The sequence below is a fragment of the Aythya ferina genome (assembly GCF_964211825.1).
Source record: "Aythya ferina genome assembly, chromosome: 3".
NCBI lineage: Eukaryota > Metazoa > Chordata > Aves > Anseriformes > Anatidae > Aythya > Aythya ferina.
Genome location: NC_140298.1, coordinates 94,189,795 through 94,210,622, shown reverse-complemented (window position 1 = coordinate 94,210,622; position 20,828 = coordinate 94,189,795). Strand labels below are relative to the sequence as shown.

At 37.4% G+C, this 20,828-nt stretch overlaps 1 protein-coding gene across 10 annotated transcripts in view; it reads right to left on the bottom strand.

Annotated features, from left to right (window-relative positions):
• HMGCLL1 (3-hydroxy-3-methylglutaryl-CoA lyase like 1) overlaps positions 1 to 20,828 on the bottom strand; it is a 234,821-nt gene that overhangs the window by 51,737 nt on the left and 162,256 nt on the right. For 4 of the 10 annotated variants that reach the window (XM_084515684.1, XM_084515683.1, XM_084515685.1 and 1 more), the window contains 4 exons: positions 7,888 to 7,965; positions 6,792 to 6,899; positions 2,277 to 2,372; positions 324 to 472 (listed from right to left, as the gene is read on the bottom strand). In XM_084515684.1, the coding sequence (XP_084371810.1) occupies positions 324 to 472; positions 2,277 to 2,372 (245 nt within the window). In that variant the 5' untranslated portion in view covers positions 6,792 to 6,899; positions 7,888 to 7,965. Of the gene's footprint in view, positions 1 to 323; positions 473 to 2,276; positions 2,373 to 6,791; positions 6,900 to 7,887; positions 7,966 to 8,319; positions 8,455 to 9,960; positions 9,982 to 10,992; positions 11,077 to 15,008; positions 15,024 to 16,018; positions 16,083 to 20,828 lie in introns of those variants that run through there. The other 6 variants (XM_084515691.1, XM_084515689.1, XM_084515686.1 and 3 more) reach the window with 6 other exon arrangements.

Here is a 20,828-nt window from a genome sequence, read left to right as displayed (position 1 = left end):
TTATAAGATCTCAGCAACACAAAACAAATTTTATTCTGTCACCTATGATAATATAAAAATTTGCAGAGTAAATGGATATGTAGATACAGTTGTTATTTTTTTCAATTTCCAGAAAAACTAGTTGTCATTAGTATTTACAATATATAGAACAAAATTAATAAATATATGTTTTTTTTTAAAAAAAGTGTTTTCACAATAAAAACTGTTATTTTATTACATTAAGATGTAAAAATTTGGTAGTATCCTTTTCTACTGGTACAAAAATAATCCCTTTAACAGTGACTCCAATATCTCTGTAATTACTTAAGAATCTTTATATTTACCCACGCACTGGAATATTCATATTCCTTGCTGATTTAACAACTTCTTCAAATTTTTCTATGCTTTCTTCAATAGAACAATTAATATTCATTTTGCTAAAAGATTCAGATGCTGCACCAAATACTGAGACTTCTGTAGCTCCTGCTGCAATCTGGAAAATACATTTCAACAAAATAGAAGCATAACACTGTATTAGAAGTTTAGATTGTTCAATTCTGTATACGACTTTAAAGTACATTATAAATCTCATCTATATCTCAAATAATAGTTTAATTACATTATTTTTAATCTACTACATACAAACCAATTGAATTAAACTTTGAGTTCATTATGCTGTGGCAAATTTCCTTCCTCTTCTTATCAATTTGATACACATACATTTCTGAAGTGATAAAACAAGGTATTAAAATGCAGGAAATTATGTGAATATACTCCAAAAATAACAATGATTGATACTTACATTTCATTTTTCACAAAAAAGAAAAGATCAAATAACATCCCTGAAATATCCATCCTCTAAAAAAATCCTGTTTCTAGTGAACTCTAGGAAGTCATTCTTACACTTAGGACAGGGCTCTGTACCATGCTTGTTCCTACACCAGCAACAGTAACCAAAAGGAATTTCTTTGATACAGTCAACTGTAGGATCCAGAGCTCCACTGGTCTTGGTGTCATAGTTGATAGGGACAGTACGTAGAATGTGCATCTGGAGTCTGCTGAGAAAAAGTCTCTAAGCAAATACCAGCCTAGAGAATTTGTCAATGTTTTTACTTCACTGAAGGGGCACTTAGCCTGAGCTTGTACTCAGTACCTCAGTAAATCAAATAACATGAGGTAAATCAGAATGATGAAAGTCAAGTGATTGGAGAAAACATTTAAACTTAGGAGAATAGCTAATTAATTCTCACTTTCCAGTGACTCTTTTTCTATGATAAAATAAAATAAAATAAATAAAATAAAATAGTTTTAAAAAATCATTTTTTCTCATTTTTTCTCACTTTTTTCCCTTTACTTTCTGCTCCTGAGGGATAACTTCGAATCTTCAGCAACTGTTACAGGAACAAAAATGCTTTCAAATAGAGGGAAAAAATAACATAGCAGCAAGAAAGAACTCAGGAATCACCTGCAACTATTTATTTATTGTTTTCTCTTCACTGTATCTCTAAATAGAGTATGTAGAGATATAATTTAATTCATACAAGCTACCGCTGCAGACACAGTTGTGGCACTATAAATGGTCTGACTACCAATGGTTGACTCGCCTATGTACAGGATTCTGTTTTAACAGAGATTGCATGTGCAGTATAGAACCTGAAGGACAGACTATACACAAACGTCCATCAAGCAATACCTCTTTCAAATATGGCTTGTCCTATATCAAGGCAAGGCACAGAAGCCTAAAAACAATTTCAGAAAACACAGAAAAAATTTACTGTTTTTTGAAGACTGAAATGCTCCAAACACTTCAAGTCCTATCATTCTTAATATTGTCTAGTATGAACTGAAACAATTAATAATTTTGAACCCTACTGAAATGAAATGCGAAATTTAAGAAATCTAATACATTCCTATAAACCATTTCCATTTAATTCACTCACTACTTTCCAATAAGAAAACACTCTTCAGAACCTTTTCCAGGGCCAACAAGTCAAAGAAGTAAAAGGAATTCTCGTTCTCTTTACATGCAATCATCATCTATAGGAACTTGCGAAGACTGATTGAATGATACTTTCATTAAAGCTTGAACATATAGAACTTAACATCACTGTTAATTCAGTCATTTTTCACAATGAAGATGCAGAGTTTTTCATCAAAAGAGAAAAAAAAAGCATAGTTTAGCTCTAACAGGATAGGGTACGTTATAAATAGCTAGTTTATGGTACTAAGCTGGAAATGAAGGAAAACAAGAAAACGGGAAGGAGGTAATTGTGGATATCTTTTACAAATGCACTTACAGCATTATGAAAACCTTGAAGGTTAGGTGTGAGAACAGGATATCGGACTCCAGGATGTCGCTCGATACCTTTCATTACTTCCTTATGATCTGCCATCTAAAACATAAAAAAATATATATATAATAATGGTATTGATTGTCAATTATTTTTTGATTTTATGTATCTAAGCAAAAAATCACTTAGACTGTGCTATTGTCTAGATTATTGTCTAGATTGTATATAGTTCATACAGAAAGGATAACAGGAAAGGGATTAAATTGAGGTTGTACACTTGCCCTTTCTTGCATTTCTTAACTTTTGAATACTTGAGCTGCAAGCATTCAAATTCTACATGAATACAGAATTGGAGCTAAAATTATCAAAATGTTCTTTTTGTGTGTATCCGTAACAACATAAATTGCATCATAAGCTGAAAAACTTTTTATCATATTAATCATCAATTGTTATTGTAACTTTAAAACTACCTTAATGGATTCCACAGGTGGAAGCAACAAAATAACTAAATTTTAGAACTGTCCACATACTGAATTTTCAGAACTCTTACTAATGCGACTTCACAATCTTACTTGTGATTGAACCTATGCAACACTGTAACCAGCATATTTGAAAAGACTAATCATAAGTCTATTCATAAAACAATAAAGCAAAATATGGAACTCTGCATAGCGCAACATTTAATATACTCAGGATTTTCATTTAACAGAAGAACATACTGTTTATTACAAAAAGGTCAAAGAACAATACTTTATTGAAGCATTTGTTTTCCTTAGCCTCCTCTCACAAGAGAAACTCTACCTTTGTAAGACGTACTTAAGCTTTTCTCACTCAAGATTAAATATAGTTCCCTGTAGTAATCAGGAAGATGAATCAATGATTTATTCACGTAATAAACTGTAGATTATTTAGACAATTTATTTCTTGAAATAAGTGGAAGAAAAGCAAGTTTATTTTTAATGTTGTCTGCAAAAAACAATAAAGATAAAATAACACATATCCTTTGTATTTCATGTCTTACAGATTTTGAGTTTTAAAAAAATAATCTCAATAGTGTGTTTTAAATACTGTTTAAATCAGCACTCATATATGCAAATCTTCCAAGCAAATTATATTTATTCTGATATTGAGTTGGATTTCTTATTCTTTTCACACTCATGAAAAGTCAGTTTAGGAATACTGTATGAAAAAATAGATGAACTACAAAGGTTTAGTAACTTGTAATTTGGAATGCATAAGATATTGATGCAGTATGACAGTTCTAAGCACGTTGTATCAAATTATAATATTTGATATTATATCAAATTATATATATATAGCCAGTACTACCATCAACCTAGAATCTTCTTGTCATTGCTTTTCTCTTATGAATATGGATGAATTAAAAATGCCAGAAAAATGTGTGCATGTCCCTTGTATGCAAGCCCACCACACATCTATAAAAAAGAGGATACATGGTATAAAATGCGTCTTATAGCCAGGTACAACTTATTTTCCATTAGGAATCAAGTGATGGTATAATGCAACTTTTAGTAATTGCTTCTAACGTAAACTAAACCAGTGTGATCACCTAATATATCTGATAAACTCACAAAAGACATTCTATAATGCCTTATTGGTTTAAGAACAATCTTTCATTCCTTAATTTAAAAAAATTTCTCAGGGCAAGGGAGAATGTTTAAAAATAAATGATTAATTAAATAGCAAATGTTGGAACTAATTCCGTACTTTAAAATTATAGTCTGACTTAAAATATACTAGAAATCCAAAATGACACAGTTTCAAACAGTATAAAGCTGCCAGGTCCAAATAATATTTTATGTACTACATTTGTCCCATTAATATTTTTCCTGTAGGTAAAATCCCATTTTAACATATATTGCATGTTAGAAGATTTTAAATTGTAATAAAATATTTCTTTTCCAAATTTCTTTAAAAATAAGCTTTCTAATGGTAGTTATTTATAATTTTTGGCCATTTAGGTTATAGGTGTGGGATCCTGTTTTATATGGCACCTTGCTACTGTGGAACTTTTTCTTTTAGCTTTTTTCAGCAATAAAATCACTGCCAAAAAAAAACAGTGGATGGGAAACCATAAAAGAGCTTTAAAATATTAAAAAAAGAAATAAGTGAATGAGTGATCTAAACATAACCATGAATTCTATTCCCATGACCTATGAAAATAAAAAAGAAAGGAGCAAAGAAAAGACAAAGTCAGGACTGCACTTCATATCAGAGCAACACAATCTTATCTTTAAAATAAAAAAAAAAATAAATAAACACAAATAAAGCCATTAAAATAAAATATTCAGACATGAATTTAAGATAAGAAGGGATTGGTCATTTTTTTCTAAAACTGACAAACTTGTTCTAAATTTGGTATTCTTAATGGCCCATACTGTTACCACCAAAGTTTGATGACACTTGCAAAAACCTAGCATATACACTTTCAATCAACACAGTCTGAATGCATATTGTTCCTATGTTGTCACCAAAGAAATTCTGCATTGTCAGTGTTCTCTCCCTCTTTCCTATTATCCTTCCTTTGGGCCCTTCTCTAGTGATCCTAGGAACATTAAAATTAATCAGTATGTGCTGTACAGCCAGTTCACCCTGCTTGCTCATGATAAGAAAAAGTATGATCATACCATGTTTTTCCCAGAGGAAACCCTGGAACACAGCTCAGTTCCAGCATGCATTCTCAGCTTAAACTGGACAAACTTTTTTATACATTTTGACAGAAGATGTGCAAACAAAATTGTTTTTAAAAAATATTTTCTCATATTAATTACTTTCAAGTTTTACTTTGTAAATAACTTGCACAGTCCTTACTAAACATACAAATACTCAACTGTTCATGTGCATACAGTGGGATTTTAGTTTCAGACTCAGTGGAGTCTGCTGCCTTGGTTTGGTGCTAGGGAGCATTTCTGAGAAGTTTCTTCCATTTGTACAAGTTCTGGGTACCTGGATTTTCTTCACTTGATTCTACATCTCTAAATTGGAGTTGCTTCCACAAGAAGTCCCCTCTGCCATGAATGTTCCCCAGAGATCAGCTGCACTGCTCTTCATATGGATACTTGAATTTGTCACTCTGTAAATTGACTTCATGTTCTCAACTCTTTATCACTGCATAAGTGATGAAGCAACTCACTTTAAAGTAGCTCAGAATCCTATAACCCAGTTGGTCTTTACTCATGGTGTCAATCCATTTTTCCTACACCTTTTATCCCCACTCAGCATCCTGTAACTCAATTCTCCCATTCCTCACTTATTGCTGTTCCTTGCACACAACACACACAAGTTCCTGCCCTAGTGCTGCATGGAAGAAATTGGAAATCACCTGAATTTTTTTTTATGTTTGGAGGGTGATGACGATGTCTAATATTTCAGATTTGGAAAGAAAGCAGAAAGGCAGGAGAACAAAGCTAGAAGCAAGAAAAAGCTGGAATAAGGCTTTGCAGAGGCTCCCAAGAACAGCTCTGTTAAGAAGTCTTGACATGGCCTACACTGTCTTTTCACTCAGAGCAGCCAAGACCATGAGTGGCCATGTTATCACAGAACCACCTGGGTTGCAAAATACCTCCAAGATCATCAAGTCCAGTCATTAACAGTGGTAGACTGCCAAGTCTACCACTAAACCATGTCACCAAGCACCACAACTACACATCTTTTAAATACCTCCAGCGATGGTGACTCAACTGCTTCCCTGGGCAATCTGGTTCCAGTGTTTCACAACCCTTCCAGTGAATAAATTTTTCCCATTTTCCAGACTAAACCTCCCCTGGCACTACTTAAGGCCATTCCCTCCTGTCCTATTGCTTGTTGCTTGGTAGAAGAGACCAATGCCCACCTCACTACAACCTCCTCTAAAAAAACATTCAACCCTGTCATGACCATTATCAATCTCAAGACAATCCAAACACTCCCTAACATACAGGGCTACCCCCCCACCTCTCCTTCCTAGCCTACTCCTTCTGAAGAGTTTGTAGTCATCCACTGCAGTGCTCCAGTCATTTTCTTCAATTGTTGACACCAACTATGTCTGCACTCACCATAGGTAACCCCCGCTCCAAGGCAAGCAACTCATGGCTATGGATAACATTAGCTGGCAGAGCACTTTGTAATTAGAAGTTACAAACCTTTGTTTTCCAACAAGCCCTTCAATGGACACAGGTAAATATAATAAAAATTCTTCCAGATTCATGTTTTTCATTGGAATACAATTAGTAGGACAGACAGATAAAGGTATGTATAGTCCTAGCACATATAGTATGCATGTGCATTGGGACTACTTTTAATAATTAGCCCAAGTTCAGTGGACCTAAATCAAACCACAAAACTTGAAAATTGTGTAAACAGCACCTGACTACAGCATCTGATTTTACAAAAAAAAAAATAATAATGATGATAATTTACTCCTGTTCCATTGTCATCTATATTTATACAGACAATACGACTGGAAGACATCACTGCAATTACATGTAAATTGAAAGTAGAAATGGTGATGATTTTACATACCTGAGGCACCCATTTGGATGAAACGAAACTGGTCACTTCTATTGCAGAAAGGCCTGTTTTGGAAAGCCGGTTGATTAACTCAATTTTGATATCAGTTGGGACTATCACCTGTGAACATGGAGACATGCTATAGTAAAGTATTTCATGCCATAAGAAACTTTCATAAGTCTTTCGTACATAATCAATACATATATTTTAAAATCATGAATTACACTGGTACATTATACCATGACTACACTGTTTAATGAGAGTACGAAGCTACAATACAGGAAAAGCACTAGGAAGTATACAAGATCCTACTCCATTTCTTTGCCCACTACAAAAGAATAAAGAAACACTTCCATGTAACTGTTTATAGATCTGCCCTAATTGTTAGTAACCAAAGATCAGCCTAGCAAATAAGTGACAAAGGAAAATAATACAGAAGAGTCCACCCACAGAAAAATGGGATAAAAAAAAGCTCCAAGGCTGAGGCAGAGTAATTCTCCTATTCTGTTAATACCATTAACTCTACTAACACCTTTAATATCAGTATCAACATGTATAAGCTTAACCTCCCGTTTGCAGAAAGGGATGATTGTTTTGACACATGTACTGTATTTTATACAGTCTCTTTCAATCTTCTTCCATGCTTCCCAATCCCCCTTCAGGCAAATAATATTAAAAGAGTGATTTTGTTTCCTTTCTATGTTATTTCACCAGGAAATACGACAAAATCTATTGTACTATTCCTACTACAGTAGCATATGTAGCACAAACACATATTAAAAAAATAGCTAGCTAGTATTTTGTGGTGCTTACTAATTATGTCATGACATAATGCAATTAGTTGACAAAACAAATTCCAGAGAAAAAATGGTGGCTGAGTAACAGAAAGCCTAGTTAACCAAGTTTAGCAAGAAGTGATATGATTTAACATCTGGCTAAACAGTAATAATATCTTATTCTAACATGCAAGACAGTTATTAATATATGCAAATATACTTACTGTACAAAATGGAAAAAATGGTGATTAGCAGGATGTATGTATTTTACACAATGAAAATGACACTGATATCCATGTCAAAACACACACACACTAAAAGAGAAAAATTACCTTTTCATTTTGTAATCCATCCCTTGGCCCAACTTCTACAATCTTTATGTACTCAGGCAGTCCAGATGTTTGGGATTCCTGAAACACAAATCGATACTGAAACACTAAACAATGAAGATCTTTAAAATAAAAGGCACAGCTTGTACTTGTCCTCTTTCATGGTTCTTATATTATTCAGGGTATAAAGTCATACTGTCAACAGTAAGTTTGCTCGCTGCCTTTCAAACTCTGTGAGAATATAGTCCACACCTTGAATTAGGGAATATAAAGCAGAAGTTATCTGCACATACGTTCCACTGCTCCTCGGAGGCTACAAATGTTTATTATAAAAATGTACATAAAACCATAAATGAACACCGTGTTTTACAGAGTGAGAAATATTCCCATTTCAAAAAGCTTCCAAACAAATGATCCCATCCTCCAAGCTTCTACCTGAATGTTCTCAATTTAACTGAACAGTTACTTCTGTGTAAACGTTTGCAAGACTAGGCTATAAATCTGAAAGGAACAGGGCAGAGAAGACAAGAAATGTTGAAGAGGTTATTAATGAAAGATGAAAGTAATTCCTCCACTGGAAGATGAAGGTTTTAAAGAAAGATTTAAAGGAGAACAAGGAAGGCCCCTGGTAGACAAGAAAAATTTTCCAGGTTTAAGAGCAGATCTGAAAAGGCAGGAGGCTGATGGTGAAAGGAGAGAAAGAAGGCAGCAGTAAGGTCAATGGGCTAAGGAGAGCATGGGGAGCTGGAGGGGGAGGAACGAGAAACGAGATCAAAAAAGCAGGTGAAGGGAAATGAAACTTCCTTTTTTATTATTTAGCTGCTCTGTTATTCAATCAAATTGACAGGTGTGGTAGTTAACATAACCTGGGCCTGTAGGACCTGTAACAGTTCAGAGCAGTTGCTTAGGTTGACCCCCAAAAGCTGTGCGTCTTTAAAAACAAATTCGATGGCTAACTTTGGCCACAGAGCCAGCTCCCAGGTGAACAGACAGGATGAAGAACGCAGAAGCATTCTTCTCCATCAGGAGCTCTGGAGGTGCCCTGTTTTCTGTTTTGCACCGAATACAAAATCCAACCCAGCATCTTCATTCCAGTGTTAAAGCCCTTGATGGGATTAGTGCTAGCTACTTGTGAGACTGCTGCTCCCTCTACAACCTTTACCTTCCCTGGCAGCTAAATTCCACTGGAGCCATGAAACTGTCAGCTCCAGGGGACAACTCCTGCATGCAGCAGTCAGAGCTTGCACAGAGACCAGGCACGGCCTGCAGAAGTCGCTTCTGCCATGCGTAAATATGACCGCTAATCTCACAACTTTTAAAACATGTTTTTCATCCCTTCCTTATTAGTATCACCAGTGTAGTTTCTACCAAGTGACTGCTAATTTCTCCTCACAGCAATGGAAAGTGAGTCATCTACACCAAACTTCTAGAGCACCTTGTTTTTTCCCTGCATTCTCAGTGCCCGTGCATTAAAGGAAGCTCTCTCTCTACACTAACAGACAAAATACTGGCCAAAATACAATAAACATATTTCAGAGCATTTACTGTATATTTATCTGAGCGCAGTAAAAAGAATGGGAAACAGCTGCATAGTATCTATTTGATCACGTGGAACATCTGGTAAGTTAAAACTTTGTCAGGCTGTGCTAAGCCCACACTCACTGACAGTATAAACCTACTAAAATGTGAAGGTAAAACCTTCACATCTGCTGCATATTGTTTCTCTTTTTTTTTTTTTTTTTCTTTCCCAAGTTATTTTCGCAAATATGGCACAGCTTCAGATTTAAAGGCATAAATCTGGCTTATTTCATGATTATCAGATCCTTCTTGTTACAAGACAAATGCCACAGCCTTGCTATGAATAAAGCTGTGACTGGCAAAAAGAAGAAAAAAAAAAGGAGAAAAAAAAAAAAAAAAAGGAGCTAAAATAGATTATGTGAACCAAAGCTTAATTTAGAGCATGAAAAATATCCATAAAACTTCAGTGGCAAAATTGTTCGATTCTTAAGCCAAATCCTGTAAATCCTATTCAGTTCCTACTGTGGTAAAACTTCTTTTGAAATTGAAGAGCTGTACCTGTCTTCCCAGAACAGCACATACAGCTGTATCAAGTGTCATAGCCTTTCACATGGCCAGTTAAGGGGAGATCCGCAGTCCTTGGATTTCACAGAGAACAGTGTGAACAGGCATTGCAGAAAGGCAGTCAAGTATTGATTTTTATTTTCCATCTGTGATATTACACACGTTTAATCTCTTCCAGCCATGGGCTCTTATCCCCTGACTTTCTCTGTAGCCTTCCTGCTCACTAGTCAGTCCCAATTAAAATTCACTGTTGGTGACCATGACACTGACAAGGATGTACAGGATGACTCTCATAAGGGCCTGCGGCATAATGCAAATCCACTACAGACAAACCCTTACACTTTTCAAGCTGAAGAATTAATGGCTTAGAGTCTTGCCTCTTCATCCAGAAAAGCCTTGTTTTGCATTCAATTTAATCTGATTTAATCTACTGTACTCTACTGCTCCTTTCTTCAAGGTCACTCATTTCCTCCTGTGTGGCATCCAGTACATTACTGACAATGTCTCCCATCTTTCTGACATCAGTAGATCTACTCTGATATTTCACAATTAAAACATTTGGACTAACGCAATCACCTTATTTAAACACAAAGATGTATTGTTTCAATAAATTTGGTTTGGTTTTATTGAAGAAAAACTTTCAACAAAAAGATCGGAGGATCTCGGCCAGCAATGTCCCTTCAGTCTGATAAATCTGCTTTCAACATTCAAATTTATTTGCTCATCAGCCAGCTTCTTACTCAATTCACAATTCCTCTTCCCATCATCCTCCTCTGCTTAACTAATCATTTCTCTTGTGCTGTATTATTGAAGCTCAGAAAACAAGTGAGTAAAAGAGATGCAAATACTTCGAATAAATCCCCTGTGTCGTATTTATGCATTTTGCAGTACATAATCATTGGATAAAACTCAGAAATATATCAGGGACTAAATGACTACATGCTCCATCTTCTACTAAGTGACTCTAGCATTTTTCACGCTCTGTGGCCCAAGCTGAATCAGAGGAGGAAAGGAGTACCTCTTCACCTTTGTCTCACCTGTCCTGTGAGTACTCAGTAACCAAGTCTTTAGGACATTCTTCCAAGAAGCTGGAGTTACACACTTGTCAATGGTCTCAGGAAAGGAGACTCCTTGCTTTCTTTCTAAGTCTTCTGATCAGTGTCATAGAATGTTTGGACGTACCTTAAAACATAGCTGAAGAAGTGACAGGAGCCACCAATCACTTTCTGTGCCAGGCTCAATGCCATCTGCATTCACAAGGCAAACATCAAATCCACAGAACAGACTGAAGTCTTTAAGAGCTTATTCAGAGTTTAAACACTTTGGGTTTACTATCTGGATGACATTAGACCTTAACCAGGACTTGAGCTTCCTGAATTGAGGCACTGAGTCCCCTTAACTCTAACTGGAGGGCTTTAAATGTGCACCATCCCCACGGGTAGAAGAGAAGGATTTTCAGAACCAACAAGGAGACAGAAAACTTTGATACATTCAAGCAAGGCATTAAACAGTTTTTGTATATGAAAAGAATCCAAAAAAAAAAAAAAGTGAACCCTATAGAAATATACAAGTATTTGTTAAACACCAAACATGTCAGGCAACTCAGTTTGGTTTTAGAAAAATAATACTTAATTATATTAAATGAAGTATTCTCATGTAATGAAGTATAAAAAGTAGTTATGGCAGATACTTAGAGGTGACTGTTTATTGAATTATATACTGGCTCTGTTAAAAAGTAATGACTACCAAAGTACAATGTTTGAAATATCAAAAAGGAAATAGTTGACATAAAAGACTAAGAGCCTGGAAAATTTGTTTTTTCCATGTATCTAGCCTTGCCAAGGGAGAACAAAAAGCATATAAAACCACAAAAAATGCCTCCCTCAAAACAAAATGCAGCCAAAGAGTCTTAAAAAAAAAAAAAAAAAAAAAAAAAAGAGAGAGAGAAAAAAAAAAGAAATAGGAAAAGGAAAGCCATACTATTCAGCTTGGGACACTGTATGCCAAATTTCTGTATGGAAACATTTTCCCTGAGTTATAAATAGAAATCCTAGTAACCCTTAATTAGAGCAGTATAATCTTCTTTACATAACCATAAATGTAATCAAATTAAATAAACACACTTTTTTAAGCCCTGTAACTGCTTCAGAACTTCTAGTAAAGGCACTGAGGTTCGTTCAGCCTTCTGACTTTCATTCCACGCAGCTCATCTATATGGCAATTAATAGTACTGGCAGATATCATCCAGAGCTGATCAAAACCAAAACGACCCAAAAATAAGGGTGACTAATCTGGAGGTTTGGTTCTTTCCCGTCTTTCTAACCAAGCAAAGATAAAGCTCTGCTTTTCTTTTCCACAAGGTGGTGTTCTGCCACAGAGGACAACTGAGCAAAGGTAGGTCCGTTTTGGAGAAGAAAAAAATAAAAATAAAAAAAAAATGCCCAGGAGAGTGCTTTTAAACAAGAATCAGCAGGGAGGCGTCATCATAACTCCATCTATACATGTCATCATATGCAGAGACATGGAAAAATACCCCAAAACTGGGAAAAGGCTCTGAGATAAGAAGTACAATTGCTGGAAGAAGAACAAAGAAAACAATGGTCAATCTTCTAAACTTTACAAGACACTGAGGAAATAAACAGGAAGAAATAAAAATCTTACTACAAATCAAATAATGATTGAAGCGATATTACAGAAACTTATTTATATAGTTCACACTACAAGAAGACATATAAAAGATATTCATTCCTAAGTTAACTAGGGGAAAAGGGGAGGAGATTCACCCATGAGATATAAAGAATATATAGATATTCAGAAAACAGTGGGACACACCTGGTGAATAACCCTCAGCAAAGATAAACAGAGGATCCATCCTAGAACATCTACCCTACACTGCTGACTCAAGCACTGGAAGATCAGTAGCTTGAAGGAGGCTATAACTAGCAAAAATAATCATGAACCCGTGAGAAACTTACAGTAAGTAAACTGTTCTTTTGATATTATTGAGTACTCACAAATTGAATGACAGAACAGAGATATCAGGCAAAGCAGTTACAAATGGTTTAGACAACAAGACTAGAAGTCCAAATTCCATTCACATACTGGAGAAATAAATACAGAATCACAGAATTGTTGAGGTTGGAAGGGATCTCTGGATGTCACCCAGTCCAACCCTGCTGCTCAAATACAATGTACTAAAAGCAATACATGACATGACATTTTGGATATCATTATCATACCTAATATTGGCTAATTAAAAGAATCATTTTATGTCTGTCCTTTACAAATTCTATCATGTTTATTTCTCCAGTTTGACAATTTTGACCAAAAAATAAGTGATACTTAGGAAATATAGAAGATCAACGGAACCTGACTAAACCATTCCATAAAGAAATATTAGGATATTAAACTGGATAGCAAACTAAATGAGTCAATAACATGCTTTCAAAAAAAAAAAAAAAATGAAATGATATACCTAATCCTAGGGATGTTGGAGAAAAAACAGCAGTATGCCACTTAATGAATAGAAATAGTTCTGGGCTGCCTTCTTCAGTAAAGAATTCAATCAACTGAAGAGCAGCAAAATACAAAATCCAAGTAATTCATTACAGAATTTCATTCTGTTAAGCAGAGTTGTATGTAGAGTTAACTTATCTGGAGCAAATCAAAAAATTGTTGAGGACAGAGGGGTCCTCTATATATCGTGTAGTCCAATCCAACCAACAACACACACACCCTGCACCAATAAGAGCAGTGTCAACTGAAGCTGGTTGCCCATGACTATGTCCAGCCAGCTCTTGACTATCTCCAAGGATAGAGAGTCCACCACTTCCCGGGGCAACATGGCATTTGACCACCTTCATAGAATAGAACATTTTTCTGATTCTTAAATGGAATTCATTACACTTCAATTTGTGCCCACTGCCTCCTGTCCCATCACAGAGCAGAGCCTGACTTCACCCCATCGGGTAGTTAATACACATTGATAAGACCACCCTGAGCCTTCTTTTCTCCAGGCTAAACAATTGCAGCTCTTTCAACCTCTCCTCATATGACAGATGCTCCTATCTGTTAATTATCTCCATGGCCTTTTGCTGCACCCCATGCAGCATGTCCATGTCTGTCTTGTACTGGGTAGTAAGCTTACCTATGGCCTACATTAGCCCACCTCTTCAAATGTAATTTGAATGTGCTTATAACTTTTATTAGAGGGCTTGTGAGAGCTCATGAAAGAGCAGTGATTTAGATGTATCAGCAACTTATCTGAATTGACCGGGAATTCACTATTGCAAAGTAATAGCTTTAACATTTCGACTGCCATTTCCACTGATTATGAAATTCTAATATAATCTGCTAGTACACTTATTACATTGTTGCAAGGCTACTTACAACTAAATACAAGTCATTCATACAAGAACAAAAGAAATGTGATTTTAAACACAGGGGAATTCGGCCAAACTAGAAATGCTCATGCTGTCGGAGAGGCCAGTTCTTTGATTTAATCTGATTTATAAAGAGGACTGTAATAGTTAATAGAAGGTAATTAAATGCAGATAATATTAACTAACAAATAATAGTTTAAAAAAATCCTTTTGTTTAGATAATTAATCTTTCATAAAAATAATTCTATCAAGTGAGCAGAATTTTCAAGAACTGACAGTTCAAAAGATAACAAATGACATTAACAGGGAATGCTGTGGAGTTCATGAAAAATGTTGCACTGTTAAGAATACTATTCTCACAGAAAACTAGAAAGTTCAAGTCACACTAACTACACTACTCATGGACATATGGTCACAAATTTAAAAAAGAAAAACATAATCTATTTATTACTATCCTATTCTAAAGGATTTCTGAAAGGGATAGGATAGGATAGGATAGGATAGGATAGGATAGGATAGGATAGGATAGGATAGGATAGGATAGGATAGGATAGGATAGGATAGGATAGGATAGGAAGCTACGCAAGTCAAAGTTGAAGAGCAGTATTCATGTCAAGCTTAAGAAACCTCAGCTTACTCATGTTGTCTACATACATGTACCTAGAGTCATTCTTGACAACTTAAGTGTTCTGGCCTCCATATGCGGTTCAGAAAGGGCACATTTCACCCACTTAGTAAGGTCCCGTTCCAAACCTGTCAAGATGTCTATACACTGCAGAGCACCTGAAATGGCAATTGAACTGGGCTTCTGAATTGTTGCTTCCATGTGGATGTCTAAAGGCATGCCAGATGTCTAAATTCCCACTGTAGTTGAACAAGCTTTATTTAATACAGTTGATGGAGATAAAAAATGATTCAGTTCATCCTGTAGTTGACTTCTAGTGGCTGACAGTCTCTATTTCCAGGTTTCTATAACCACTCAGAGACTGAGTGCCATTCTAGAAGGAATACGTCTCCTGCACATTTTACTACAGATATCCAGGTCCCATAAGGATGTCCCACATACTCTAGGTGTAGAGTGGCACTAGGCAGCTGTTTATGCCGCTGAGTCCTGTCCCAGATCTCCACTGGCTGTCACAGGAACTCCAGCTGCTGTAGACACCAACATATGTCTTAATTCAGGTGTCTTAATTTCAAGCAGACATCTGCCTCAAATAACTATACATCATCTAATGAGTTATCAAGAAAACTTGGAGAAGCTTCTTTTGAACTCCTACAAGAGCTCAGCAGGCAATGTATTCTCTTCCTCACTGTAAATTAGGTTTTCACCCTTCTTTGCTGACATGGTTCCTAACCTAACCGGCTGCTGCATTTCATCTCTGCCTCTTAACTCTTCCTCACTGAAAATTCAGAATACAGTCAAAAACTTAGAAGAGAGGAAGTAACATTACTCCTTGTAACAGATCATTTCCATCCAAAATATTCTCAGCAAGTGAGATGTATATAAATACCTAAAGGAAGATGAAGATCATTCCAGCAGTGCCTATTGACAGGATGAGAAGCAATGCACATAAAGTTAACTGTCACATCTGAACATCACAAAACGCTTTTTTACTGTGACGGTGACCAAGCACTAGCACAGGTTGCCCAGAGAGGTTATAGTCTCCCACCTTGGAGATCTTCAGAAGCTGGACACAGTCCTCAGTACGCCGCTCTCCTTGAGTAGAGGGTCTGGACCAGATGACCTCCAAAGGTCCCTTCCAACCTCAACCACTCTCTATTTCTGTGAGACCTCACACACCACCAGTCTTCCAGGTATATGAAATGAAACATGTAGCATACAGATATTTAAGCATCATCAGTCCAAATGAGGATTCTAATTCCTGTTTCTGAGCATCTCTTTGGAGCAACTGGCATGGTTTCTATTCTTCTGCTGAAGTTACTCATTAGAAGCTGAGTTCAACTGAACTCTTGCCTCTTGTTTTGAAGTTAACTCTTCTGTAAACATACCATTCTCGCTGATCCAGACCTTGACCTACATGGACTAACTTTCCAGCTTTATCTTAGACTTCTGTCATCATTACTGACCTGCGCAGTGGTCACTGGGCTGTGTGGCTGACCCTGATTACCATCACGGGACCTAATCCTGACCCTGACTCACTGACTTGCGCCTGCAGCTGAAACTTGGGACTTCTCTCATCACCACAAACTTGCCCAATGATCTGGACTCCTGGTTGAACCTAGTTACCATCTGTAGTGGGTTTACGTGGCAAGGTTTTGGTAGCAGGGGGCCATAGGGGTGGTTTCTGTGAGAAAGATCTAGAAGCTGCCCCATGTTTGGGAAGGGCCCCATTGTTTTCCAGATCTGAGCCAATAAGCGATGTTGTTTTGCCCCTCTGTGAGAGCATATTTAAGACAGGGAAAAAACGCTGCGCCACACAGCAGCCGGGAGTGAGAAACAGCCTGCAGGTGCCAAGGTCAGTGTAGAGGGAGGGGGAGAGGTGCTCCAGGCGCCGGAGCAGAAGTCCCCTGTGGCCTGTGGTGAGGACCATGGTGAAGCAGGATGTCCCCCTGCAGCCCATGGAGTACCACGGTGGAGCAGGGTTCCACGCTGCAGCCCGTGGAGGAGTCCACGGTGGAGCAGGTGGCCCTGCACCGACGGAGGCTGCCACCTGTGGAAGACCCCTGCCGGAGCAGATTCCGGGCCGGACCCGTAGCCTGTGGAGAGGAGCCCACGCAGGAGCAGGTGACCTGGCAGGAGCTGCTGCCTGTAGGGGAGCCAGGTTGGAGCAGTTTTCTCCTGAGGGATGGACCCCGTGGTACGGACCCATATCTGGAGCAGTTCTGAAAGAGCTGCTGCCTGTGGGAAGCCCACGCCGGATCAGTTCATCAAGGACTGCATCCTGTGGGTGGGACCCCACAGCACAGGGGACGAGAGTGACTGAGAAGGAGCGGCAGAGAAGAAGTGCTGTAGACTGACCATAACCCCCATTCCCCCGTTCCCCTGCGCCGCTCGGGGGGAGGAGGTGGAAGAGGGTGGATGGGGGGAAGGTGCTTTTGTTTTTTTTTTCCTTTGTTTTCTCACTTCTCTCGCTTGTTAGTAATAGGCAATAAATCTTACTATCTCCTTATGCCGAGTCTGTTTTGCCCGTTACAATAATTATTGCGTGATTTTCTTGTCCTTATCTCAATCCTTGAGCCCTTTTCATTGTATTTTCTCCCCATTCCTCTTTGAGAAGGGGGAGTGAGAGAGCGGCTGTGGTGGAGCTCGGCTGCCCACTCAAGCGGAACCACGACACCATCTCAGGGTCTTCCCTGCTCATCTCACTTTGCTACTGTGGGGCTGGGCCCTGTCTGGTTGGTGACCCACTGCCTTGTCAGCACAATGGCCACCCTCAGCTCCCCTCCTTTAGTGAGCTGCTGGACCTCGCTGCTTTGAGAACTTTTTTTACTCCATGTGATCACATGCTGGGAGAAGAATGCGACGTGTTTCTTCCTCTCTTTGCCCCTTTCTCTCAATTGCACCTAAACAGAAAGGTTAGCAAGTGTTCATGACCGTCACTGCAAGAAGAAGCTCTACTTATGGAGGTCATATGCTCCAGATTAGGGTAGCAGCAGTTGTTAGCTATTCCTTTAAAGTAGTGTTTGTGCATTAACTCTCCCTGAGCCTGCTGCATCATCACCTTACCCACTGGAGACTACAGCTATCAGATGCTATGAGAGTCATCCCAAAGGACAGTGTTCTGTCCAAGCAACAAACTAGGCTCTATGTAAAAGCAGAGGCCTCTTACATGAAAAATACAGCAAACTTCCAACAGTAAAAGAGCTCCATGTGACACACAAAAACAACCACACTCACAGAAGAGAAAACTGAGGCACAATTATCAGTTGCATTAAAGAACTTTCTGCTAGGAGAATCACCAGAGTATTAATAAGAGTGCAAGCCGATTTCCCAGCATGCTATCTCCTAGCTCTTAGCAAAATGTAACAAGAGATCTCGCGTATTAGCAGATCAAATAAATAAGCAACTCCTTTCTGTATGAAAGGACATTTCTTTCAGGCCAAACACAAAATAGCATATTTTCCAAAAGAGCTACAGTGTTAATAAATCAAGATAATCTCTGTTTGCAGGAGTCAAACAGAGGGAATAAGAGAAGGGAATTCCTCACCTCTCAGACTATTTTCATTTGTGCTAGACCAGAAAAGGTCAACCCTCACATACTTTGTGCGAAACACCTGCTGTATATTGTTTTCCATGATTTGGAGTTGCCCTTTTGCTTTCACTGGATGTGTTTAGCCACTAAGAGATGCAAACTATACCTGCAGCTGCCTCCAACAAATACATTGCCTACTAATTCAAGTGAACTTGACTTGAACTATGAATACACAAATGAAAACCCTGACTCCTTCCTTCTTGTTTGATTGAAAGTCTTGTCATACATTTGGATACTATTTGGCAGTGTCTACTTACACATTTATTGTAAAAACGTAAGAATAAGTTCTAATTTATTAATGCATTTTTTAATACACAACAGGTGGAAAGTTCTTTTCTGTCATACTCTTCATACTACATCAAAGACTAAACTGACATTCTTTCTTAGGCTATTTCTCATTTTCCCCTCTTGTGAGGAAGTGCCAAGTTCAGAAGTAATAAACAGGCTTAAAGTCACCTCATTGTTTCTTCTGTCATATTGTGCATTTGGAATGTATTCTGAAACTACTTCTGTTAGTTAAAAAAATTGCATGGGCTACCACACTGATCTTGCAACAAAATTATCCTCTGTTGTGTTATGACCATCTCAGTTTCTTCAAAAACTGGATTTTCTTCTCATTATTTGAAGCAAACAGAGAATGTAACTGTATTCCTTCCAAATTTGAAGAGGTACGCTGAACTACTACACTGGGCTCATGTTTTTTGCAGTAGCAGTACATAAAAAAATGAATTGCTAAAATTATTTGGATTCAGGTCCGATGAAGTCGTTGCTTTAAAACTTTCCATATATTGCTTCCAACCCCCAAAACCATGCAAAGCCAGGTACAGCGAAATTAAAGAATACGATTTAACTGGTGGTTATGTCTCAGGTACATAGTAATGGCTGTGCTGGACAGAAAACTAATAAAAGCTACATTTGCTAACTTACATAATGGTAAAGAGCAAAACCTATTAAGACCACCTATTCAAAATGTAAACACTTATGAAGAAACATACTTAAAGATGATTACTACCTAAAATGCAACTGCTAGTATTACTTCAAATATAATAAATAAATATTAAGTGGACATATAGGCATATAAACATTCAAGATTTATTATCAATTTATGTATTTTACTGTTTTAGAATCTTACCTTTCTTCACATAATTTGATTTCTGAAGGAGTTTAAAAAAAGCCAGTGAAAGTATACTGGAAAATATGTATTAAAATGATCATGATGTGAAGACAGTTACAGATCCCTGGCTTGGTAAGAGAAGGTAAGAATGTGAACACTTGAACTGCATAAAGCTCCTTATTTTAAATTGTGATTAAATCATGACAGTAATGTTACTTTATTGCTGTTGTTCCAAGGATAGCCATTGACAACATGTCAGCAGAGGGGCACGCAAGTGTTTCTGGTGGTCGTGGCTTAAGGTTTGCTGAATGCAAGCTTCAGTGGATCATAAAATTCCACAGGGAGATGCAGCCTACTGAAGCTGCTGCTCTGACAGCCCTGAAAATATGAAATTTCAGAAACTATGTACTCTGTGTCTAGCATATGCAGCAGCTAGTTCTAAGAGCAACTGCAAACCACATCCCATTCCCTGCCATAACGCTGAATCATAGAATTTGGCTTAGTTTGGAAGGGACCTTAAAGATCACCAAATTCTACACACACACATACACACACACCACCATGGGCAGGGATGCCACCCACTAGATCTGGTTGCTCCGGGCCTCATCCAACCTGGTCTTGAACACCTCCAGGGATGGGGCATCCACAATGTTGGATGCTATGAAAAAAGTAGTAGCATTACAGGACAGATACTCAGGAGGATAAAAATCAAGCCCCAAACCTGTTCAAAGTCTTTGAAAACCCTTCTCTAATACTCATGATGCATGTATATTACATAAAATTCTTCATAACATGACACAACAAAAAAAATTAGACTGTGTCTGTCAAGTAACAGTCTCCCAGATGAGTTATCACTGCATTATCACTGACAACTTGGATTGTCATTTTATTAAAAAGAAAGAAAGAAAGAAAGAAAGAAAGAAAGAAAGAAAGAAAGAAAGAAAGAAAGAAAGAAAGAAAGAAAGAAAGAAAGAAAGAAAGAAAGAAAGAAAAAAGAAAAATGAATTGTTGCTGTTTTCTACAAATGGAGAGCATGTGTTATCACAGAGGTTTGAATATGTGTCAATCACAGCTAACAGTTCATGCAACCTAAAAGTAGACAGACATGCTGTAGTCACACAGATGCCTGACTTTGTATAACTTGCAAAATAA